Source organism: Carcharodon carcharias, chromosome 7, assembly GCF_017639515.1.
Source record: "Carcharodon carcharias isolate sCarCar2 chromosome 7, sCarCar2.pri, whole genome shotgun sequence".
Classification (NCBI taxonomy): Eukaryota; Metazoa; Chordata; class Chondrichthyes; order Lamniformes; family Lamnidae; genus Carcharodon; species Carcharodon carcharias.
Window position 1 is genome coordinate 35,305,728 of NC_054473.1, and position 26,996 is coordinate 35,332,723.

Consider the following 26,996-nt stretch of genomic DNA (forward strand, 5'->3'; position numbering starts at 1 on the left):
TCATATTTGAGCTGTACAAAGCAGATCACTGTATTTGCAGTGTTGGGTAGAGTTAAATGACAGTGAATCTTTTAAACCTTTTTTCCCCATTCAGGACAGAGAAAACAAGCCAGGAATCACTAATTACAAAAAAAGGGAATGGACAGGAAAGGATTAACCATTTGCATATGAGTCAGGTAAAAAATTCAGCCAGTTCCACTTGTGGCTGTTTCGTTCTTCACACAGAGGTGCTAGAATATCCATCATCAAAGAAATTGAATTTCCTCAAAAATCCACAGTGTAACTCATTCCGCAATTTAATTGATATATAACTGCAGTGAATAAGCATTCTGTTTCAAAAACACCAGGGAAAGGTGTTCCAACTCCACCCTGGTTCCTTCATTCTTTTTCATCATAGAAAGCAGGTTGCAGTTAACGTTCGTGAAAGGTTTCACATCTCAAAGTGATTAAGATCAGGTGCACAACATTCCAGACACAGCAGCCAACATTAATCTGATTATAATGATCAGTAAAACATGAATAACGCACTAAATTAAACATTTTGACAAAGCTGCCATATTTTTAATACAAACCCTTTTATTGAGTACACTTCAAGCATTCAACAAAAACGTAGTCTTTCATGAAAGAAAATGTCGAGATTTATTAATAGACGAATTAAATACTGAGAAACTGTCATGCGCCACCTTCTCTCACCCACAGCTGCCATACAATATGGAGTGGAACTGGGGAGACCACTGCGGGTAACACACGTAAGCCTAGAACTTCTGAACTTCGGGGGATTGTACCCCGGAGGTACGCGCTGGTGCAAACCCCCCCAGAAGTCCCCATGCAAAGACTGCATGGGAATTGTCCAGGAAGTTTAAGCTTCTGACAGGCAATTATCCTGGATAGGGAATCATCTGTTACTCTGGTTTAAATCAGAGACTTCAGACAGCTCCAACTGTCTTAGCAGAATAGTTACCCAGGCAAAGTTAGGAGTAAAACCATTCTAACTCCTGCGGAACTATAGTACTGACCGCCCAATGCCCCATCATCCTTGCACCCCCGAGTACTCTCCCAACTCCCCTTGACTACCCTCCCAACCTGCCCAACTACCCCGACTCACCCCCATTCGACTATCCTTCCAACCCCTCCTTCACCCCAACTATCCTTCCAACTCTGCCCCCACCCCTCCCCAGCGGCACCACCCACCCAACTATCCTCCCACACCCCACACCCCTGACTGTCCCCCAACTTGCTCCCCATCCTGGCACCCCGTCCTCCCCCATGCCCCCGACTACCTTCCACACCAACCTGCCGATCACCCAGCCACTCCCCCCACCCCCATCCCCTTGACTGGCCACCCAAAACCTCCCTCCACTCTATCCCACCGACCACCAGCCCCCAGCCAACTCATTCTCCCTTCCCTGGCTCATCTTACCCATCCGACCTATCACCCCCTTCCCCATCATCCTACCCATTTACCTTCTCTTTGGCTTCTCAAAGTGGCTGGGGCCTTTAAACTTCACCTGCTTTACGGCAGCTAGTGTCGTAAAGAGGGGGCATGGCTTCACTTCCCCTGCCGCTGCTGCCTTACCCTGGAAGGCCTTGGGAAGCCACTATACTGCACATTTCTCACCAGGTCTGGGACAGAAGGTTGGGCGAGAAATGTATAGCTCCTGGCTAAGGTAGAGAAAAGGAACAAAGTGGCAATCCAACTGTGACTGCCACTCCTTGGAAGTTGATAGTTAAAATAAGGCTATGGTTAAATCTAGCACCAAGCTCCATGATGGAAAATGAAGAAGTCAGTGTCCATCTCTCCCACATAATCTCACTTCATATCAAAACACTTTAGCACTCTGAAAGGGAGGGACAATTCCAATTGCTGCACAGACTTTAATACTGACATAATTGCTGGTGAAATAAAACCTTTAAACGGACGGAGATGTAAACTTACTTTAATTTACATAATTTTATTCATAATTACATATTGTTAAAGTATATGCTCTCGAAATGATTCCTGTGAACTTTCTCCACAGCACTCCTTCTGGTGAAGCATTCACCTTGACACGATACTAATGTGAATCAAACACAGTAATTATATAAAACAGAAGTTCAGAGTGTTCTTACACATTTTTATATCAACTGCTCATTTACCTTCAAAAAATATATTTTAAAAACAAATTACCCCTGTCATTGAGTATGTATTTCTCCCTACTGTAGGTATCCATGTTAACTCCCACTGATCCTGTTGTTTCTGCAAAAGAAATTAATGCATTTTATTTAGTTTCACTTTCGAGCACTATGTATATTATCCCAATATAAAGAGGTGTATGACAGAACTGATTAAGACATCGCAAACTCCAAAAGGTTGCTTATATTGAACTTACGAGCAACCACACCATGCAAGGCTTTAAAAGGTAGCCTGGTGGTCATCACGACAACATTTTTGGGCTAACCTATTTTTTGTTTTAGGGAGGAAAGTAATTAGATGTGCATGACTCCCGTCATGATAAAATCACAAAAAGTGAAATCATAATATGGTAATTTTCTTCATCTTCAGCTGGATTCGTAATCCTGTCCGATATCTCATGTATTTTTACAGAGTCTGCCCAATTTTCGTTCCAATTAAATCAGCCAAACCCGATGCTAGGCTCAACCAATATTTAGACATCCTTACTTGCAGGTCACTGGATAGTGATTAAAACTAAATGTAGACCTGCAACTGTAATCAGGTTAAGATTATTATTGAAATATAGCACAAGGGCATTAAGTCATCAAAAAATGACTGGTCAGCACATTCCGGTTTACATCAAAATTAACTCTGATGTGGTCCATGGTTTGTGTCATACAGAAAAAATTGCTTTGTACAATTAACTCGTGTTAACTATTAGAGTTTGCATAAAATCCAGTATTACAAGTAAATCCAACCACTTTACTTAATATTTTCATGAAATCAAAAACTTACTGGCCAGACATTTGCTTGGCAGGTTTTGATATATCTGTGCATCATTTGTCTCTAAAGCATTGTAAAATTCCTTACAGGCTCTGTTGTTCTTGTTCTGCAGATGTAGGAGGAGCTCAGATACTCTTGCACTCACTGGAGTGTTTACATTTCGGAACTGTTGGAAGAAACTGCAAGGTTCAGCATGGATATTGTAAGATGAGCGACATAGAAGGACACATAATTTACCAATGTTTGACACTGGACCATTTATCCTAATGATGTCAGCCATGGGTCAGTGGGTAGCACTCTCACCTCGAGTCAAATCCCACACCAAGAAACTGAGCACAAATGGAGGCTGATACTCCAGTCAATACTGAGGGAGTGCTGCATTGTCAGATGTGAAGTCTTCCAGATGCAGCAATAAACAGAAATCCTATTTTCCCTCTCAGGGACATAAGAGATCCCATGACACTAAGAAGGAAGAGCAGGGGAGTTCTCCCTGATGTCCTGGCCAATATCTAGATCTTAAGCAAGACTTAAAAAACAGATTATGTAGCCTTTGCCATAATGTTGTTTGTGGGACACTGTTGCATGCACATTGGCTGCTGGGTGTCCCACATTCCAACAATATCTGCACTTTTTTTAAGCTGTTCACAGGACGTGGGCATTGCTGCCTAGACCAGCATTTATTGCCTATCCCTAATTGCCCTTGAGAAGGTGGTGGTGAACCACACTCTTGAACCACTGCAATCCATGTGGTGTAGGTACACCCCACAGTGCTGTTAGGAAGGAAGTTCCAGGACTTTGACCTAGTAACAGTGAAGGGATGGTGAAATAGTTCCAAGTCAGCATGGTTTGTGACTCGGAGGGGAATTTGCAGGGGGTGGGGTTCCCATGCATTTGCTGCCCTCGCCTTTCTAGGTGCTAAAGGTTGCAGGTTTAGAAGGTGCTGTTGACTCTTGGTGAGTTGCTGCAGTGCACCTTGTAGATGGTGCATTCTACTGCCAGTGTATGTCAGTGGTGGAGGGAGTGAATATTGAAGCTGGTGGATGAGATACCAATCAAGCAGGCTGCTTTGTCCAGGATGGTGTCAAGCTTCTTGAGTGTTGTTGGAGCTGCACTATTCCAGGCAAATGGGGAGTATTCCATCACACTCCTGACTTGTTCCTTCTAGATGGTGGACAGGCTTTGAGGTGTCAGGAGGTGAGTTACTCTCTGCAGAATTCCCAGCCTCTAACCTTCTCCTGTAGCCACTGTATTTATATGGCTAGTCCAGTTCAGTTTTTGGTTAATTGTATCCTCCAGGATGTTGATAGTGGGGGATTCAGCGATGGTAATACCATTGAATGTCAATAGGAGATGGTTAGGTTCTCTCTTGATGGAGATGGTCATTGTCTGGGGCTTGTGTGGTGCAAATGTCACTTGCCACTTATCAACATAAGTTTGAACGTTGTCCAGTTCTTGCTGCATATGGACATGGACTGCTTCAATATCTGAGGAGTCACAAATGGTGCTGAACGTTGTGCTTGAACATCATCAGTGAATATCCCCACTTCTGACTTTATGATGGAAGGAAGGTCATTGATCAAGCAGCTGTAGATGGTTGAGCTTAGGACACTACCCTGAGGAATTCCTGCAGTAATGTCCTGGAGCTCAGATGATTGACTTCCAACAACTACAACCATCTTTCTTTGTGCTAGGCATGACTCTAACTAGTGGAGAGTTTTACCCCGATTCCCACTTTAAAAGTGCAGTAAAGCACTTTGGCTGTGAATGGTGTTATATAAATGCAAAACATTCATTTTAATTTTCAGCCGTGTCCTGATATTTAATTAGGCAAAATGAAAATTAAAGTTTACACACATTCCTGTGCCTCTGTCATTGATGGCTGCAGTGCCATCTTTAAGTGAAGAGATCTTGTGGCTCTAAGGGTAGTGTCTCTGTCCCTGAGCCAGAGCTCCAGGTTCAAGCCACATTCTGGGACTGGATGGCTAAAGAAGGTGCATTCACAACGCAGCCATATAGGCTGGATATGGAAAAATGTAACGATTTTGCTTCCAATTTCACCCCTCTCTCACCTTCACATGTTCCATCTCCAACAGTTCCCTTCCCTTCCTTGGCCTTTCTGTCTCCATTTCTGGTGATAGATGGTCTACCAATATTCATTACAAGCCCATCAACTCCCACAGCTACCTTGACTACAGCTCTTCACACCCTGCTTCCTGTAAGGACTCAATCCCATTCTCTCAGTTCCTTCACCTCCGTCATATCTGTTCCAATGATGCTACCATCCAAAACGGCGCTTCTGACATGTCTTCCTTTTTCCTGAACCGACGGTTCCCCCCACAGTAGTTGACAGGGCCCTCAACTATGTCAAGCCCATCTCCCACACCTCTACCCTCACCCCTTCACCTTCACTTGTACCTCATTCAATTTGGTCTACTGTATTCACTGTTCCCAGTGTGGTCTCCTCTAAACGCAGACTCGGTGAACACTTTGCAGAATACCTTTGTTCAGTCTGCAAGCATGACCCAGCCCTTCCTGTCACTTGCCATTTCAGCACACCATCCTGCTTTCATCCCCACGTGTCCATCCTTGGCCTGCTACAATGTTCCAGTGAAGCCCAATGCAAATTGGAGGAACAGTATCTCATCTTCCAATTAGGTATGTTACAGCTTCTGGCTTTAACATTGAGTTCAAAAACTTCAGACCATGAATTCTTTCCTCCATCTTGACCCATTTTTTAAATCCAGTTATTTTATTTTTATTCATTTATCTTTATATATACAATATATATTAAAACATTTTAAAATCATTTTTCTCCCAACTACCCCCTCCCCCGCCCACCAACAGGGCCATCTGTCACTTGTTTCTATGTGGTGCTTTCACAAAGCACTGACCCTTGTTCTTCTATTAACACATTCTGCTATCTTACCTTTATGCCACTATCAGCACCTTCTTTAGTCTTTAACATGACCATTTGTCTTGTGTCCATGACACCTATGTCAATCTCTCCTGAGCTACCACCTATCACTGCCCCTCTATTCTGCTCTGCCTGCTTCACCCCATCTTAAACAACATAAAATCCATCACGTTTCTACTTCTCTTTAGCTCTGAAGAAGTGTCATAAGGACTCGAAATGTTAATTCTGCTTTAATCTCCACAGATACTGCCAGATCTGCTGAGTTTTTCCAACATTTTCTGTTTTTATTTCAGGTTGAGTATCAACCTGCAATTCCTTCCATCACAGGCCAATGGCAGGAGGTAAGAGTGGGAGAGATTCCTGGTCAACCATGTGATAGAAACAAAGTTGGAGCCTCTACCATCACTGTCTGTGGCTCCAGATTACAACAGGCATGTAAAAGTGCATGTTGCCACAACAACTTGAACTCCCTGAGTGAACTGTAACACACCCCTACCTGTATGAGAAGCTATGCTTCACCTCCATTGTGCAGTTAATTTCTCGATCATCATTTTGCTGACAGATTTTCAGAAACCTTGCTGACCTTAAAAGAAAGGCCTTAATAAACAAGGTAATCAATTGTCATGAAGCTATTGATGTATATAATATTTTGGAAAATATTTTTCTTTTAAAATAGAGGTTTAGTCTGTGGGTGTGTCCTAATTGGATTAAAGCCAGCTAGTCTGAGTGCTTTGATGTGTACTAGTTTTTATATGTAAGGAAGATAGTGTGCATCTGCATTTTTTGAAGAGCATTCAAGAAGTGGGATGAAAAATGACACCTATCTAGCAGATACCAAGCCATATGTTTATGTTACTAATAAAATTGGTACTATGAAAAGGGGTTTTATTGTTAGAGAGGTTTAGTTCAGAGGTTGTTAATACAATGAGAATTAACAATCAGTGGGAGTGGTAGGTATAACTTCAGCAGTTTTTGGATGTGCAGAGCAGAGGTAATGTGAGACCAAAAGGCAGCTGTAAGCCTCCAACTTGCTCCACAGGAACCAAAGTGAAAAGAACCTCATTTTGAATTCATAAGGTGAAAATGCTTTGCCAGGTGTCTTGTTAAGCCTATGGGTTCTGTTGCCTTAATGGAGATTAGTTTGGGAATTTGTTAAAAGTTATGATAGTAGTAATTTGTAGCCATGTGTATATATATTTTAACCTGTGTAAATTAATAACATGGTTCATTTAGTTTAATGTAAAACCTCAAACTGGTGGTCTGATTCCTGAATTTAGAGTTGCATTTCAAACATAACATTTAAAATTATAGGTTATGACAGTTGTTTAAAGTTTCCCTCTGGGATCTTTAAATAACTCCGCTTTATCAATTGCACCAGTCAGTTAAGAACCCCACAACAGAAGGAAGATGTTAAAGCAAAAGTAACTGCTCACAATTAGCATTTAAAGATTTAAAGTGCCTCTTCATTTATGTTGAAAATGAACCAGGACTCTAACCAGGCAATTGTCACTAGTTAATGTATAATTTGGAAGGCAACCTGAATTGAAGAATATAAAAAAGAAGTTACTTGCACTGACAAGAAATTTTAATCTTAAATGGAATGATGCTTTAATCTTAATAAGCAAGATTCATGCAAATGAATGTCATGCCATTTTGTTCATCAATCAAACTTCTCAAGGGGCAATTAGGGATGGCAATAAATGCTGGCCTAGCCAGTGACACCCACATCCCGTAAATGAATAAAATAAAACAAGAGTCAGACAGTTTTAATTCAGAAACTCAAGTACCAGAAAGAAAATAGTCTGTTCCCAATGGTATTAGGTTGTATTTAAAATTGAGTAGTCCAACATATGTAATACTCTCCTCCGTCTGGCTGAACTTGTTCTCACACTGAACAATTTCTCCTTCAACTCCTCTCACTTCCTCCAAATAAAAGGTGTGGCTATGGGTACCCGCATGGGTCCCAACTATGCCTTTCTCTTTATGGGGTATGTGGAACATTCCTTGTTCCAGTCCTCCTCCGGCCCCCTTCCACAACTCTTTCTTCGGTACATCAATGGTTACTTCGGTGTTGCTTCATGCTCTTGTCGGGACTTGGAAAAATTTATTAATTTTGCTTCCAATCTCCACCCCTCCATCATTTTCACGTGGTCCATCTCTGACACTTCCCTTCCCTTCCTTGACCTCTCTGTCTCAATCTCTGGTGATAGACTGTCCACCAAAATCCATTACAAGCCTACCGACTCCCAGAGCTACCTCGACTACAGCTCCTCACACCCCGCTTCCTATAAGGACTCCATCCCATTCTCTCAGTTCCTTCGCCTCCGTCACATCTGTTCTGATGATGCTACCTTCAAAAACAGTTCCTCTGACATGTCCTCCTTCTTCCTTAACCGAGGTTTTCCACCCACAGTCGTTGACAGGGCCCTCAACCGTGTCCGGCCCATCTCCCGCGCATCCGCCCTCACGCCTTCTCTCCTCCCTCCCAGAAACATGATAGCGTCCCCCTTGTTCTCACTTATCACCCCACCAGCCTCCTCATTCAAAGGATCATCCTCCGCCATTTCCACCAACTCCAGCATGATGCCACCACCAAACACATCTTCCCTTCACCCCCCCCGTCGGCATTCTGTAGGGATCGTTCCCTCCGGGACACCCTGGTCCACTCCTCCATCACCACCTACTCCTCAACCTCCACCTATGGCACCTCCCCATGCCCACGTAAAAGATGCAACACCTGCCCCTTCACTTCCTCTCTCCTCACCGTCCAAGGGCCCAAACACTCCTTTCAAGTGAAGCAGCATTTCACTTGCATTTCCCCCAACTTAGTCTACTGCATTCGTTGCTCCCAATGCGGTCTCCTCTACATTGGAGAGACCAAACGTAAACTGGGCGACCGCTTTGCAGAACACCTGCGGTCTGTCCGCAAGAATGACCTAAACCTTCCTGTCGCTTGCTATTTTAACACTCCACCCTGCTCTCTTGCCCACATGTCTATCCTTGGCTTGCTGCATTGTTCCAGTGAAGCCCAACGCAAACTGGAGGAACAGCACCTCATCTTCCAACTAGGCACTTTACAGCCTTCTGGACTGAATATTGAATTCAACAACTTTAGGTCTTGAACTCCCTCCTCCATCCCCACCCCTTTCTGTTTCTTCCCCCTTCCTTTTGTTTTTTCCAATAATTTATATAGATTTTTCTTTTCCCACCTATTTCCATTATTTTAAAATCTTTTATGCCCCCCCACCCCCACTAGAGCTATACCTTGAGTGCCCTATCATCCATTCTTAATTAGCACATTTGTTTAGATAATATCACCAACTTCAACACCTCTGTGTTCTTTTGTCCTTTTGTCTGTGACATCTTTTGATTATCTGCTTCTATCACTGCTTGCTTGGCCCTACAACCAGCTCCCCCCACCCCCCCCCCCCCACCTTAAACCACTTATATTTTACCCCTCTCCTTGGATGCACCTAGTTCTGTTGAAGGGTCATGAGGACTCGAAACATCAACTCTTTTCTTCTCCGCCGATGCTGCCAGACCTGCTGAGTTTTTCCAGGTAATTCTGTTTTTGTTTTAGATTTCCAGCATCTGCAGTTTTTTGTTTTTATATATGTAATAAGTTACAAGAAACTATAAGCCTATAACAAATATTATCTTTAGTAGAACACTAACGGAAGATAATTAAATTGCACCAAATTATGTAGCAATTGTTAAATGTTTTCCATCAGGAAATTCAACATCTTGGACCCACGGTGACTCATTTCAAATCAAAACCTATGTTGCAGAAGTCTAGACTCAAAATGCATTCGGATCTAAGAGAAAATAGCTGAAAACTTAGCCTCAGACTGTCCATTTCACAACAGGGGTATATTTTGATTCATCCAGTTATTATGTGATGCCTGATTGAGGAAACATTACATAATGGTTTTACTAGTGCAGCACTCAGTTTATCATTTTCATCATATTCACAAAAATAGGTTGTCATCAGATTCTCATTTGGACTTTGCTCTAATCCTAAGGGAGTTCAGGTGGTTAGCAATGATTGAAAAGGACCTAGAAAACAATTATAGTGGAATGAAAAGCAGACATCTCATGAATATTTTCTTAAAGAGGATGACAAAGAACATTGACAAAGGCACCCAAAGAATATGCTTAATGCAATATAATTCATAAGGGCTAACTCAATCATGGAACTGTATACTCAAGTATGTCTCCATTTGCGTCTTTATACAATAATTTTCCAATCTCAGGCTAAGGGATCCTAGGCCACATATTCCCTACTTGCTGGTAGCAGATCTAGAGATGAGGACTGGCAAGACAGGTCCAATAGCAAAGAGGGGATAAAGATTGTATGAAGGAGGAAACACTAAGGCCAGAATCTTAGGGTCAGTCTGCGGGGATGGGCCCCGTTCGCCGACGTGTAAAATGACATGCGGTGACCTCAGGTGTGCGTCTCAAAGTCACCATGCGTCACTCAGATCCTCAGTTCAATGGGCACGCACCGGAGTCAGCTGCACGCCCGCCGAACTGTCAAAGGCCTATTAAGGCCATTTAAATATCAATTAAAATACCTAACTGAGCATCCATCCAACCTTAAGGTTGGCGGGCAGGCGAAGAGCCCAGGCGGCCTTTGCATTTATCATGAAACCTCATCCACGGACAGATGAGGTTTCGTGAAGGTTTTTGAAGTAATAAAAATTTTTAATAAAATTCATTGACATGTCCCAGCTCATGTGACACTGTTACATGAGGGGACAGTGTCTTTAATTTTTTTTTCTTCTTTATTAAAATTTTTAAAAATCAAACTAATCTCTCTGAGGCAGCTCCGTGCCTCAGGGAGATTTCTGCGCTCTTTCGCGCACATGCGACTCAGTTTACTTCCCCCGGCCGCACAGGGAGCGCTCAGCGCTTCCGAGTGCACGTCACGCTGGGTGGGCCTTAATTGGCCTGCCCACATTAAATAGCGGCATTCAGCTGATCGTGGGCAGTGATTGGCTGCGCGCCTGTCGTGCCAGCTCCTGCCCAACCCCCCCATCGACAGGGAGAAAATTCTCCCCTAAGAGAAATAGAGAGTTATACGGATTTCAGATCCTGCAAAGAACGAGGTTAAGAAGGAGGCCATGCAATAGGTTGGAGAAGGGGTTGCAATTTCTTTCCCAGCCTTGTATTCAGCATGTTTTTTTTACACTTTCCCTTCTTTCCTGACCTAATCCCCAACAACTGCTACATTCACTGTAACGCCTCACAAAGAATGCCACTTGGTTAAGATAGCAGATTGCTCCCTTCAAAATATTTGTTCAGTGCAGATAAATGTCAAAGTTATACATTTTGAAAAATATATATAATAAAGTACACCCCAAATAGATTTTTGACAGAGTGGAGGAACAGAAAGATCTAGCAATGCAGTTCAATAAACCTGTAAAAGTGTGCAGATCGAAAAGACCATCAAAAAAGCAAATGGGATTTATGGTTTCATGACTTGCATTGATAGTGAATTCTCACTGGGCACTGAGTACTGCATGCAGTTCTGGATACCCCATTATGGAAAGGATGTTAAGTATATAGGATGGTTACAACAAAAATTCTTCAGAATGATACTGGGGGGCCAGAGTTTCAAAAACTGTGGCTTTTTGCACTGGAACACAGAAGCTTAGAAAGGAATCAAATGGAATTTTTCAAAAGCGTGAAAGCTTTTGAGAGAATGAATATTGAAAGTAAAAAGAAAAATATTGCAAAAACAGAAACACTGGAAATATTCAGCAGGTTGAACAATATTAGTAGAGAGAACAAGTGAATGTTTTAGAATTTGTTTTTTCCTCTTGTGGGGGAGACTAACACTGGGGGACATAATTTAAGAATAAGAAGTCTACCTTTTATGACAGAGTTGACGTGAAACTTTTTCTCTCAGAGGGTTGTTAGTCTGTGGAATTCTCTTCCCCAGAAAGTAGTGGAGGCTGGATGTTTAAATTTATTCAAGGCTGAGTTAAAATTTTGATGGACAAGAGAGTCAAGGGTTATTGGTGGGGTGGTGGGGGGGCAGGGCAAACAAGAAAGTTTTGCTGAGACCACAATCAGATCAGCCACGATCACATTGAATAACGGGGCAAGCTCAAAGGGCCAAATGGCCTACTCCTGCTCCTAAGTCATATGTAATTTAAGGACCTACACACATTTGTCTGTTCTATCCACAGGTGGTGTGATTTGCTGAGTGTTTGCAGTATTTTCTGTTAATAATATTTTCAGCGATTGCTCAATCAGTGCTAAAGGGGTGGGGGTGGGACATAAGCTCAGCTTTATCATGAGAACAACAAATGGAGAGGTTAGAAACATTTTTTTGTGCACAGTTATTTGAATACGGAATGTTCCACCACAAAAGCCAAATAAGGCATGGACTAACATCAGTTAAAAAGGAATTAGATATGCATTTGAAAAGCAAGTAGATTAAAGGATATAGCTAAAGGGGAGAGTAATGAATTTGATTAGCTAACACCTCAGCTGGAACTATCTAAAGTGTCAACACTAGCACAGACACAATGGACCAAATGGCCTCCCTCTGTGATGTGATCTCTATGATTATCTCTCTCTTTCAGTTCCCTCACACCATGCCCTAATCCCAGGCCGTTGCTCTCCTGTTACAAAGCTGTTTGAAAGCACCCAGAAGGTGGTGACAAAAAGTGCTCTGGTTTAATTTACCTTCTGATGTTTCCTCCCTGCATTGCCACTCCGGACAATATGAGAGTCACAGAGAGTTGCAGATATTAATTCTTCTAACAACTGTGAGAATGGCTGTTATTTTTAAAATATTTTTGGGGACTATTGTGTTATTGTGTGTGTATGTGTGTGTGTGATTTAATTAAGCTGGGCAGAGTTTAATAGGAGCCAAGTTATCTGGGGTGTTTAACACCTCTATCCTTTTCATGTTTTAAGTTTGAGGTACAAGTAATTAGGTTAGATCTAACGTTTGCATTTTAGATAAGTTGAGAATTTGTTTCAATATCAAAGGGGAGTCAGATAACAAGAAATATATTTGCATCTTGCAGGAGTCCATCGTTAAATAATAATAGGGATATTATATTTTATTGACCAGAAAGCAAAGAAGAATAAACAAAGAGACATAAAATATTTTATATTTGGAAGAATTTGAGTTTCAAAGAGGTGTGAGAACAATGGAACCAGAGATGAAAGGAAAAAAGGTATTTTAGAGTTACTGTGGAGAGCTTAGTTATGGAGAGATAGCTGGAGCTGTTTCAGTTGCTGAGCTGTAGCTGGAACTATGGGCTGAGAGGAGGTGCAGTCTGAATCAGCCATCCAGTCAAGCCAGAAAAGTCTCGGGCTGCAGCAAGCAGTTTTATTCTGAAGTGGATTCCACCGCAGAGTGGAAGAAGGAAAAGTCATGAGGTCTGTCCTTATTGAAGCTACAACAGTTTGCCTTATGTAACACTACTGGATTTCTTTATAGTTAACTTATAAGGGATTGTTGCCTGGAGGTATGTACTTGTGGGTCTGACCAAGTGGAGAGTCTATTTGGGGAATGTTTTGTAAAATTAACCTTAATTGTGTAACTGTAATTTTGTGTGCTTAAGTTTTCTTTTATTCTTGTTAACAAAGCTTTTACTTTTAATTTTAAAATCCCAAAAAAGTGTTACTGAGCCTCTTACTGCTGAGATTGGTACATCATCTCTTTTTCAGAATACAAAAAAAAAGGGCATGGCCTATAAGTCAAGTTTCCCTCCGGGATTTCATTTGCGAAGCAATTAACACTGGGTGTGGTCACAAAACAACCCTGCGGCAAATAACACAATAATGAGCTGTGCCATCGAAATACCACTGTACTTTAAAAAAATTGTTGAGCTCACAATACACATTCACCAATAACACAACAAAACGATTTAGAGGGTTATAAGCTTGCATGTTATTAGCACGTAGTAACATAATATAAATACTTCTCCTACCATTTCAGCTTCTGCATTATTCAGAATTTGGGGATAGATTCTGTAGAGGTGAAGAACGATTTTGTCCACCAGTTTCTCATTGAGCGTACCTTCCTTCGTCAGAAACTGTTCATCCTTTTCCAGCCGCTTGCAGTAGTCTGTAAAATACCACAACATCAGCATACATCTGGATGACACCAGTTAATAAATCAGAGTCAGATTTCGCATGTTGTTGTTACTGTTTTCCACTCCCGATGACCCTAAGTATCAGCTGGGTGTTGGAGGTTGTTTAGGGGTTTTGCAGTTTATCCACTATACGCTCCCCCACCTTACCACCCCACCATCACAATGTGATAAACAACTACTGAAAACGTTAAGACTATTCATTGTTCACTTTTTCAGTGCAGGCAAATCCATTTCATTGCAACCACTCGGAAGAACTTTGCAGATTGCAATAAAATAAGAGTTTCTATAAAGTGAAAAGCAATTTCACTGCCACATAAGATTGGGAACAAAGTCAAACTGTTTTTTTGGCACATCTTGGGCACACGGCCATGTTAACTCACATTGCTACTTGTAATGATTTGTGAATCTGTACCCCTAAATCTCTTTGCTCCTCTATCCCATTTAGAATTGTTCCTTTTCCCCCGCAGGTGGTGTGTGATATTAGGCACATTGACCAACAAACCTACATTCATACATTAAAACCATTACGGTTCACATGTGCAGAAAGCCTTTAATATTCTTGCACCATTTTCAAACAATGTATGAAATGTAATTTTGTACAGTGTCTATTGCCAGATGATGAATTAAGATGGGAGATGTTTAAAAAGAAACGCTCTATGGAAAAGAGCTACATTCAGTAATAGCAATAGGCAGCTGTGGTCAGAAACTTGGCCCCGTTTCCGTGCAAATATTCCCCCTCCAGCTTTGACAAAGGTTACTACAGCATATGTGCTTAACATTGGAAGCCACCGATATTGGCAAAATGGCATTAACCGTTTGTCACCATCAAATTACAAAGGCGCTGCTTAAAATGTATTTAGTGCTCTATTTTGTGCAGTTCAATTTAGCAGTACCATTTTAAAGCTCTGCTGATTTCAAGCAAAGTCAGGTCTTCCAACAGTTCCAAGAAGTTGTTTACACTGTTAACAATTATGGGCTGATTATTGCCTCAAAGTACATCAATAAAAAAATCTTTGATGGGGTCCTTGTAGCAATCAATGCAAAACCCCAACATATTTTCCCCTTCTTGTCTGGTGCATTGATCAATTAAAGTCAAAGACCATTGGTATTAAAAGTGGCTCCTGAAAATGTTCTCAGCATTTCCAACACTACTTTTCCATAGAGCGTTTCTTTTTAAACATCTCCCATTTTAATTCACCATCTGGCAATAGCCACCGTACAAAATTACATTTCTTACATAGTTTGGAAATAGTGCAAGAACATTGAAGGCTTTCTGCACGTGAATTGTAATGGTTTTAAACTGCAGGCTAAAGGTAGGATAAGTGGTGAGGCACAGCATAGGGCCTCCAGCACAAATCCCACAAATCTCTATTTACCACATGCAGCATGTTTTTCTGCCCAAACGATGCAATTTTACATAAAAAGACAGAGGCTGAGAAATTGCAGCTCCACAGGCAGAATTTTTCGCTTGGCGGGTGTGTGTCCGACCCACTCGAGTGTGAAATAGCACATGATGTCATCAGGCCAGTGTCCCGATGTCATCATGTACTCATGTGATATTTTGGTCGGCAGGCACACACGAGAGTCAACTGTGCACCCTCCGACAATTAAGAGGCCTATTAAGACAATCGACGTAGTGATCTACGGTGATTTTTTGTTGCCCATCCAACGTTATGGTTGGCGGGCAGGTGAATCAGCCAGGCGGCCTTTGCCTTTTTAAGAAAACCTCATCCAAGGGTGGGATGAGGTGTCCGATATTAATTTAAAAAAAGATTAAAATGTTTGGACAGAATTCACATCAACCACATGTTCATGTGACTGTCCTGATGCGTGGACGTTTCTCTTGGCATTTGAAAATCTTTATTTATGGCCTTTTGAATTTTTCAGATCCCTGAGGAAGCTCTCTGCCTTCAGGGAGCCTTCTGTGAGTGCTCCCCTGTGCATGAGCTGACTTCAGCGCTCACCCTCCTCCCGCTCCTGACGCAGCAGCGCTGAGCATTTCAGCGCGCCTTTCACGGTGGCTGGCCATTAATTAGCCAGCCAGCGTGAAATCACGTTTGAGGGCCAATCGCAGACGGTGGCCTGTTTCCTGGCCACTTCTGGGCCCACCGTCCGTGCCTGCATGCCGAACTCAAAATCCTACCCCATGAGTAGATCAGAGTGATAAAATCATATGCCACCCAAATCATTTGCCTTGCCAGGAGCACGGAAAATGAATCACGAAGCTCTCCTGCTTACCATGTTGCTTAAGGCAGTGACTAGCTAAGGTCTACGGACCACAGGTTAAATCTGGCCTGTGCCAAAGTAGTTCTTTCCAGTGAGGATGACAGTAGGGTTGGTATCATTGGAGTCAGTACTTTGAGTTAGTGAGGAGAGAACTGTCCAGTGTTCCCACTCCTTATTGCTATCCAGTGACTTCTGCTGGAAATGCACGTGCAGACACGAGGTAAAAACAGGACTGGACTTAGCTTTTCCCCCAAAGTAAATCAGCTTGTCAACATTCACCACCCTCACTCATGAAGAACAATCATCCGTGCAGTAGTTTCTCAGCTAATGTCAAGTTGTTACACTCCCTCCAAATACTGCTCTCCAATACCTGCATTTGTGAAATTACCTGAAACCATGTTCAAGAAAATCTTGAACATTACACGAAAAATGGTGCATTCAGGCTCATTGTACTACTTTGTAGTTGATGATTTTTAATCTATTGAAACATTTTGAGTAAACGTGTTCAAAGTTGATCACTACAGTACTTTAAATCAGATATCAGGGTTTCAGACAGGCTGGTCAGATGGGCAGAATAGTGGCAAATGGAATTAATCCTGAAAAGTGTGAGGTGATGCATTTTGGGAGGATTAACAAGGCACGGGAGTACATGACGAACGGTAGGACCGTAAGAAGTACAGAGGGTCAGAGGGACCTTGGTATGCATGTCCGAAGATCCTTGAAGGCATCAGGACAGGTAGGTAAGGCGGTTAAGAAGGCATATGGGATTCTTGTATTCAATGCCTCAACTAATAAAGCTAAGTGCTAGGAGGTTATGCTGGAGCTGTACAGAACATTAGGCAGTGTGTGCAGTACTGGTCACCACACTATAGGAAGGATGCAATTGCATTAGAGAGGGTGCAGAGGAGATTCACCAGGAAGTTGCCTGGGCTGGAGCTTTTCAGCTATGAGGAGAGACAAGATAGGCTGGGGTTGTGTACTTGGAGCAAAGAAGGCTGAGGGGGACCTGATTGAGGTGCACAAAACTATGAGGGGCATTGATAGGGTAGATAGGAAGAAACTTTTCCCTTTAGTGAAGGGGTCAATACCAGGGGGCATAGATTTAAGGAGAGGGGCAGGAGATTTAGAGGGGATTTGATGAAATTTTTTTCACCCAGAGGTTGGGGGGTATCGGGAACCTACTGCCTGAAAGGGTAATAGAGGCTGGAAACCTCACAACATTTAAGAAGTATTTAGATGAACACTTGAAAAGTCATAGCACACAAGGCTACAGGCCAAGTGCTGGAAAATGGGATTAGAGTAGATTGGGGCTTGAGGACATGATGGGCTGAAAGGCCTCCTTCTGTGCTGTAAAACTCAATGACTCTATTTAAAATTATAAGAGAAAACGTACTCCAATAGAAACAGGACATACAAGTACTGTTACAATGGAATTAAGTATTTTAGTACAAATATTTCATGCATTTCACTATTTAACTGTGGTAAATCCATTCATATGACATTGGTGCTGGCCAGGAGTTTGCAGTTTAATTGTAAAATATATACAGGTTGAAAGCATGTAACACATAGGGTTTAAAATAACCCTCGATAGTCCAAAATAACTACCGGCTGTTCTCATGGTACTAATATTTCCGAGCCCTTGGCAATATCCACATAATCATTTGAGAAACAAACCAGAGTAAATTTTCTCCCAGCTGCTTTTGGTGCATTAGCAACAGCAGACAACGTGGATCACGTTTGTTAGCCCACCCACTATAGCACTATTCACAAAATCAGTCAGGGTGCAGGATGTGGACCTTCCCCTAGGTCGAATTACAGTTCTGATTCCCTCCGCCATTTCCGCAACTCCAGCACGATGCCACCACCAAACACATCTTCCCTTCACCCCCCCCGCGGCATTCCGCAGGGATCGTTCCCTCCGCGACACGCTGGTCCACTCCTCCATCACCCCCTACACCTCAACCACCTCCCACGGCACCTTCGCATGCAACTGCAGAAGATGCAACACCTGCCCCTTTACTTCCACTCTCCACACTGTCCAAGGGCCCAAACACTCCTTTCAAGTGAAGCAGCATTTCAACTGCACCTCCCTCAATTTAGTCTACTGCATTCGCTGCTCCCAATGCGGTTTCCTCTACATTGGAGAGACCAAACACAGGCTGGGTGACCACTTTGCGGAACACCTTCAGTCTATCCAGAAGCATGATCTAGACCTCCCTGTCGCTTGCCATCTCAACACTCCACCCTGCTCTCATGCCCACATGTCTGTCCTTGGCCTGCTGCATTGTTCCAGTGAAGCTCAACCCAAACTGGAGGAACAGTACCTCATCTTCTGACTAGGCACTTTACAGCCTTCCGGACTGAATATTGAGTTCAACAATTTTAGATCATGAACTCTCTCCTCCATCCCCACCCCCTTTCCGATCCCCCCCCTTTTCCAATAATTTATATAGATTTTTCTTTTCCCACCTATTTCCATTATTTTTAAATGTATTTCCATCCATTGTTTTATCTCTACCTTTTAGCCTATTTCGATCCCTTCCTCCCACCCCACCCTCTACTAGGGCTATCTGCACCTTGCTCGGCCTGCTTTCTACCCTTAATGTCACCCATTAGCATACTCCTTAGATAATATCACCACCTTCAACACCTCTTTGTCCTTTTGTCTATGACATCTATGGCTATCTCCACCTATCACTGGCCCTCTATCCAGCTCTACCTGTCCCACCCTCCCCCCTTAAACTAGCTTATATTTCATCTCTTTTCTATTTTTCCTTAGTTTTGTTGAAAAGTCATACGGACTCGAAATGTTAACTGTGTTCCTCTCCGCAGATGCCGTCAGACCTGCTGAGTTTTTCCAGGTATTTTCATTTTTGTTTTCTTAATATGTAGAGTTGGACTTATCTCCACGATGGTCTGCTCCTCCCATACTTTCATTATCTATATTGATTCCCCTTTCTCCACACCCCATTGTTTTTCTCAGTCTCCCCCACTCACTATTTTGTTTTTATTGGAAATGTTGGGAGCTAGTGTTGTAAAGTTGTTTAATAATGACTATATATTTCTCCAAAGTACAGCCCTGCCTGGGTGCTGACTCCACTCTGGCTCTTTCCAGGCTCTGATACACAGACTTCTATCATATGATTCTACATCATACAGTGGACTGTACTGTTCTCCAGTCCCACATAAACTCTTGCTCTGCCGAACACCCTTATACTACAATGGCATGCTGCTATCCCTTAAAGGCATATTACAAAAGATGTGTGATTAAAAAATTGAGACACGATTTGCAGATGAATTGAAACACACTGAGCGTTGCATATTTTAGTGCAAGTTATTTCAAATTGTGACAATTTTCAAATAAAATGCAGTGTCCTTTTTTTTCAAATGAGTAAGATTTTACAGGTTTGATCACTTTCTCAGCATGTTTTCTTTCCCTTTTTAATTACTTCTCCCTTCTCATATTTACAATCTCAACATGGCTCCCATTTCATGTTCCAAACCTTCAGGAAGATGTCATCACATGACCTCCAACTGACCCCCCCCCAGGCTCTGATCTTTAGTCACAGTGTCAGACATTTGTGACACAGCCTTCTCATGCCAAATGGAAAATGAACAACCTGTGTTCCCTAATTGGCTGATTCTTGATAGTCAGTCAAAAAACCTTTATCTCCCCATCTCTGATTTTTAAAAATATCCCTGTGTTTCTCCCTTGGGTTGCTTGCATCAGTCTATGGGATATTTAACTTTAATTCCTGAAGTCTCCAAGACAATCCTGGAAGGCTGGCAAGACGACTTCCAATATCAGCTTTCCACCAAAACTGGAACACAGGCCTACCTCCTTCCCAACCCTCAACAAAGAATGGCACATGAACAGAGGTAACAGTGGACAGAGCGCTCAGGCCGTCCTCCAGAGCTGTCCCACACTATCCTCGTCCTATTCCTGTTCCAGCTGAGGCAGAGGGTGCAACACACTCCCACATAAAGTGGAGGTCACTAAAGGTCAAGTTTCTTACTTTCCCAGTCTAACTAAAACCAGAACTTCTGTAGTTGAATGTCAAATAATCTCTAGGAGAAAAGGCTCAGTTGTCAAGCCCAGATAAGAGCTCAAAACCTGATAAACTATGAGCTCCTTTAGGCAAAACATTTTCTCTCAAGGGTTGCTCTAGAATTACAAACACAGACTCCAAAACGTGTCTGGCATAAAAAAAAATTAGCACATTTGCATAGTGCCAGGCTGCTCTGGTCAAGGTACCAGAGGTGCTTGGTATTCATTAAACTGTACCCTATCGAGGAGTCAACCCTCTTTCAGAGGAGGAGAAAGGAGAAAACTTAGAGGTAAAGTAAAAAATTGTTATGGCCCAGGACTTGCTGGCAAAATAACAGCAGGTTTAATGCACATGAAGTTCTAAATGTTTAAATAACACAGCAATTTGTGACAAGGAAGTGATATGCTGAGAATTGCTGGATGGTGATGGACGATTAGCACTGCTCTGCCATTAGCTTCGCAAAAATGGGAGCTTGCCACCAACTTCCCATGTGCACCAAAGAATTGGGGTATTTTGCTCTGTTACACAAACTAAACTTGCCACAGAAACTTAGGGCTGGCATTTAACAATGTAAGCAGCTTTTTTAATGATGACATTTTTGTTTCCACAGTGCCACATAACCCCTCTGGACCAAAAACAGAACTACTGAGACTGTGGACTGACTCATTCCTGAAGGTAGCAGATGGTACCTAAAGGGTTTTAAAATATTTAATTTTTATGTTTTTCCTTTCTTTTTTGTCTCACTCTTAATTGAATCTAATTTGACCCTAATTCACCCCATTTCCTCCTCCATTGTTCCTGTCTTTATATTTAAACTTCATTGGTTAAGGGGACCTGATCCCCAAGGTCACCCCGTTAACTTTGGACGATATCAGCTCATATTTTCAGCATTTGGCAGCACAATTATTTTTCAAGCTAAATGCAGAGATGAAAATTCTAACAAATGGGGTCTGCTCCAACAAATTCTGGGCCAATGTGTCTCTCTCATGGCCGATTTAAACTGTTGTTCTCAATTCAGACTGCTTGCCTGTTTCTGTTCACAATCCAATTTTTAGAGGGCAGGATAGCCAGTTCAAGTTCTTCCCGAATGGGTTCAAACCAATTTCCGTTAGTTTCCATTGACTGAGAACCTGCTGTCAATTTGTGGAAACAGTGAATGCTGCGAAAACATAATTGCACTCCTTTAACAGTTTTTCTGTCCTGGTTTGTGACTGTAATGCGTTCCAGATTGACCTTAGCAAACATAATTATAACCATGGAATCACTGAAGGTTTAAAAGAATGTCTTTTATATGGAAAAATGTGCCTCCTACCCCAGCTCCCAGTTTGTCCATTCATAATCTGTATACACTTACACATTTTGTTACAAAGCATTACATAGGCCCGTAACTTCCAGTGGAGTGGCAATTGAGTTGGATTGCCACTCAGCTTGTAGTTATTTACGCTGAAAGTCAGTTGCTCCCAGCTTGCCCAGCCTTCCGACTCAGGCTGGGCGGGATCTGTAGCGCAATAGGTTCCCAAGGCCTAGAGGCGAGCGCAGCTCAGTCAAAGTAAGCCATACCCCCTTGTTTACAGCAGTAGCTGCCGTAAAGCAGGTCAGTTTAAAGGTCCAGCCAGGGAAGAAGTGTATAAGGTAAGTGGGTAGGATTTGGGTTGGGGAAGGGGTGGGGTGTGTTAGGAAGTGCGGGTTGGGTCAGGTGGAGCCAAGAGTGGGGGTGTTGGGGGGCTGTCCATGAAGGGTTGGGGGTTGGTAGTGGGATGGTGGGGGTGTCCTGAGGAGTCCCATGGGGAGTTGAGGGGGGAGTCCCTCGGGGGGTAGTTGGGGTGAGGGAGGTGGGGCGTTCCGTGATGGGATTGAGGGCTAGTAGCGGGATTAGGGGAGACCCATTTGGGGGAGGGGTTGTGGGGGAGGTCAACACGATAGTTACCCAGAAGCTAGAAGTGGTTTTAATTCTTTTAACTTTTTCTAGGTAACAATTGCTGTATGACACTCGGAGCCTTCTGAAGTGTGCAATTTAAATCACATTTTCAGGTGGTTCCCAGTGCAGGGCAATTGGGAAGTTTGAACTTCCCAAGCAATTGCCGTGCAATCCTTACCTGGGAACCTCTGGGTTGGGGTGTAAAGGCGTTCCATAGTCCATTTTCAGGGTAACCCCCAGTTACACTGCCCTAGAACTTGGAAATTACAGGTAATGTCATTATCCACATGATCCACACATATAAACACTTTTAATTGAGAAAGAGTTGTCACTTCCTGGCGTAAACAGAGCATAATTGGAATTGGCCTGGCTCCTGGACTGCTAGTCTTCATTCATATGCAGTGGAGTTAACCCCAGTGTCCTGGACAATATTTAGCCTGTTTTTGTGATGTTGATTGAGGGATAGCTGGTCATTATCACACTGCTGTTTGTGGCTGTTTGCTGGATGCATCTTCGCTGCTGTGCTTCCCACATTGCAACTGCCACTACTCCAAAAAGCAGTTCACTGGCAGTAAAGAGCTTTGAGACATCCAATGTCGTGAAAAAACGCTATATATAAATGGAAATTTTCCTTTATACATGACACAAGAAGATTGTCCAAAATGAAATCCAATTGCTCCCGGGATTGACGTTAAAATTTAATCCAAAAAAGCATAAGAAAGGTAGTTTCAAGGTCTGTGACTACCTGAATAATGTGCAATTACAGAGCAAACGCCGCCTGATAAAACGCCAATTTTGACCAATGCCAAGGTTAGCTGGCTCCGCTCTGACGCTTCATGTGGTCCGGTCAAATAATGCAAGGACAGGCTTTGGGAGCTGGGACCAGGGATCACGAACAGCAGCGAAATGGAGAAATGTCAACAGATCGCGAGGAAGTGGCTAGGCGGCGCCACGAATGCCCCCAACCCCCCCGGGTGAAAATGAAACAAATGGAGCGGGGTCCTGAGCACAGCCGCCGGACGGATGCTAAGCGGAGAGTATGCAGGTACCTGGAGGCTATGTGCTACCAGACCTGACCGCTCCGCCAAGCTCCCGCCCCATGGAGCTTGACGCTGATTTTTTGCTGTGTGACTGGGCGGTGAGCACTGACCTGACATGGCGCTGCTGCTTGATCCTGTACTCCGCCCCGCTTACTGACTTCCGCGGTCTCTTTCTCCTCTGCCGAAGGCAGAGCCCCAGCTCCAGCTCAGTGTCAGATTACAGGCGCAGCGGAACAAAGTTCCCTCAGTCAGAGGCTCAGAACAGGATCAGACCTAGTAAGGGTGAGGGGAACAACAATGCCGTTTAAAGATGATCAACATCTCAGAAACATGACTAAGAATTGGTAGATATGTATGTTTAGGAGGAGGGGAAAAAATGAGGATTTTATTTAATAAGCTAAGCTGCTAGAGGGCGACTGAGTCAGACGTTGCAAGACTGCGGGCACTTTTAGATTTGGGCCTGTACAGGGCGGGTGGTGGATTGGGAGTTTGGTTGAAGAAGAAATTAATATAGTAGGGAGAGAACATTTAGATAAAAGGCAAGGGGAGAGGCAAAGAGATACCGAGAAAGGAACAATAAGGAGTATGAGAAGATATAGCATAAAGCAAGGGCTGGTGGATAGTGTTGCAATAGAAGGGGTAGAAACTGTAACATTGTGACTACAAATTGATGCAATAAACAAGTGAAGAGGGCACTCAGAAGAGCGCATACCTCCACCACGCTGTGTTAACTCAAGGTTATTACAATTACACAGCTCTTCCTTGGGGCATTTCCCTGCTGGTTTGATGCTCTGTAGCTAAAAGCTGAAAAAAGAAATATTTTTTATTCAGAGCTTTCATCTCACTGAGGAGGCTCCAGGCAATCCACATCCAACAACCTGTTCTGAAAAGTCTGCTCACATTTTGACAGCTGTGTAAATTGCACCATAGAAGCTGAGAAAATCCACAACATTCTAAAAGAATCAATAACATTCTAAAAACAACCCACAACATTCTAAAAGAAAAGTCAATTTGCCCTATCTCCCAATGTTAACAGATCCTTTAAAAAATTCCAGGATCCAGATCTGTATCTTCAGATCATGGCCCATACCCTGAGTACCGAGTTTCATTGAAATCCATCTTTGGGATGTATCACTTACAGACGAACAGACAGGGGTGAAAACATTACTTCCATCCACTTTCAGTGGCAGAGATAACAAACAGATCAGTGTTGGGTATAGGGGAAGTCGATGTCTTAGAGCCAAGAACAAAATAGGATACCTGGGGCTTCGTTAGTTGGGATGATCTCAAGCATCACAAAAACTCTTCGATACAACAACTTACATTTATATAGCACCTTTAACATAATGAAATATTCCAAGAAGCTTCACTGTAGCATAATAAAACAAGGTGTGACACATTAGGAAATATTAAGTCAGATGACCAAAAGCTTGGTCAAAGAGATAGGTTTTATGGAATGTCTTAAAGGGAGAAAGTGAGGTAGAGAGGCAGAGAAGTGTAGGGAGGGAATTCCAGAGCTTGGGCCCAATGCAACTGATGTCATTACCACTAATACTGAAGCAATTAAAATTGGGGATGCATAAAAAAAAATCGAAGGAATGCAAATATCTGGGAGTTGAGGCTGGAGGAGATTACAGATGTAGGGAGGGACAAGACCAAGGAAGCATTGAAAACAAGGATGAGAATTTTAAAATCAAGACATTGCTTTATTGGGAGCCAGTGTATAGCAGGGGTGATATGGGAGTGGGACTTGCTGTGAATTAAGACAAAGATAGCAGAGTTTTGGGTACCTCAAGTTTATGGAGAGTAGAATGTGGGAGACCAGGAGTGATTTGGAATAGTTGAGGTAACAACGGCATGAATGAGGGTTAAAACTGCATGGGAACACCACCATATGCAAGTTTCCCTTCAAGCCACACACCAGCCTGATTTAGAACTACACCGCCATTTCTTCATTGTCACCAGGTCAAAATCCTGGGGCTTCCTAAGAGCACAGTTGGTGTACATGTACCTGATGGACTGCAGCAGTTGAAGAAGGCAGATCATCACCACCCTCTCAAGGACAATTAAGAGTGGGCAACAAAATTCTGGCCTTGTCAGCAACACCCACATCTCATGAAAGACAAAGAGTTGAGACATGGTTGAAGTTATGGAATGGAAATTGGTGGTCTTGGTGATGGCACAAAAATTAGGTCAGAAGCCCACCTTGGGATCAAATATGACATCAAGGTTGTGGACAGATTGGCTTCATCTCAGACTGTTACCAGGGAGAGGGATGGAGTCAGTAACTAGGGAAGCCTTCCCAATATTTCATTGGAGGAATTTTCTGGTCCTCCAATATTGGATGTAGGATAAGCAGGAAGATAATTTAGCAGAAGTGGAGGAGCTGAGCGAGATGGTGGTGAGGTAGACAACAGTGGCAGGGGTTGGGTAAACATGAAGTGCAGATTATAAAATACAGATTGCTTGATAGAGATACAAGTGGTGGTGGTAGGGGAATTGTTATGGTACAGTGGATGGTAAATGCTGAACTGTTCAAATCCCTGAGTGAAACAGCTACCACAATTGTTTTGCAATTTGTATTTTATTTCGAGATGCATGCCTTGAACTCAGTAGTACAAAGTCCACCAAGAATTAGAGATTTTTTTACAAAACTAAATTAAACATTTATTAACAAAAGAAAAGGTTTCAAGCACATACATAGGTCTACAAATTACTATTATAATAACTCCTAAATGCCTAATTAATCTGGCTCCCAGTTACACCTCAGTTAAGGCAACAGTAAAAACAAATAGATTTAAATAGACCCAGCCGAAGCAACACAATACCCTGAACAATTGTACTCAAAATGAGTTTACTCAGCTTCAGTTCCTGTAGACAGCAACTTGATGTACAGGGGCTGGAGGCTTTTCACACTTGTGTTAGATCTTAGAATGCCTTCTCCCCTGACACATAGACTCACCTCCTTTATACATGTTTCTCCCTTTTTAATGTAAATTCCATTGTTCCAATATGTCTTTGCGACTTTACTTTTCTCACAATACAAATCTTTCATCATACTAACTTTATCAGTCACCTTTGGGGTAAAAAAAACACTGCTTGGCTTAGATTCTTTTAGCTAGGTGTAGCATCTTATCGTCTCTTTGAAATTCAGACTAACCTAATTTAACTATAAATGCAAATTTTCCTCACATATCACATTCTAAAATTTAGCCATGTTTACATATTTAGCATTTCAAACCTAGCTTCTTGTTTGATGTCTCAAAAAACTCCAGGCCAGCTGTCTCCAATTCAACTAAATCCCACCCCCCCCCCCCCCCCACACATCCACACAGAGAAACTAATCCAAACGCCACTATTAACCCACTTTTACAATAAATCACAATAATATTATGAAAATTATATTTTCATGACACCCCCCCTCCTTACTGGAAAATGAACCATGCAAATTTAAAAAGATGACTTCATTTTCTTAACCCATCTTACAATACCTGCTATACTTATCTACATACTTACATTATTACATTACCAGATACATGCACTAACATAACTATATACAAATCCTTCATTTCAACAGAAATCATTCCAGTCCAGGGGGAGAAGGCATTCTAAGATCTAACACAAGTATGAAAACCCTCCAGCCTCTGTGCATCAATTTACTGTCTACAGGACCCAAAACTGTGAAAATGCATTTTTATTGTGACTGTCCAGGATATTGCATTGCTTTAGCTGAGTCTGTTTAAATCTATTTGTTTTTACTGTTGCCTTGATGGAGGTGTAACTGGGAGCCAGTG

General features: G+C 42.5%; 1 protein-coding gene across 6 annotated transcripts in view; it reads right to left on the reverse strand.

Annotated features, from left to right (window-relative positions):
* card19 (caspase recruitment domain family, member 19) overlaps positions 1 to 26,996 on the reverse strand; it is a 54,750-nt gene that overhangs the window by 7,434 nt on the left and 20,320 nt on the right. For 4 of the 6 annotated variants that reach the window (XM_041191331.1, XM_041191335.1, XM_041191330.1 and 1 more), the window contains exons 5-7: positions 13,805 to 13,941; positions 2,948 to 3,101; positions 2,168 to 2,236 (exon numbers count right to left, since the gene is read on the reverse strand). In XM_041191331.1, coding sequence (XP_041047265.1) covers positions 2,168 to 2,236; positions 2,948 to 3,101; positions 13,805 to 13,941 — 360 coding nt within the window. Of the gene's footprint in view, positions 1 to 1,921; positions 2,055 to 2,167; positions 2,237 to 2,947; positions 3,102 to 13,804; positions 13,942 to 23,312; positions 23,476 to 26,996 lie in introns of those variants that run through there. The other 2 variants (XM_041191334.1, XM_041191333.1) reach the window with 2 other exon arrangements.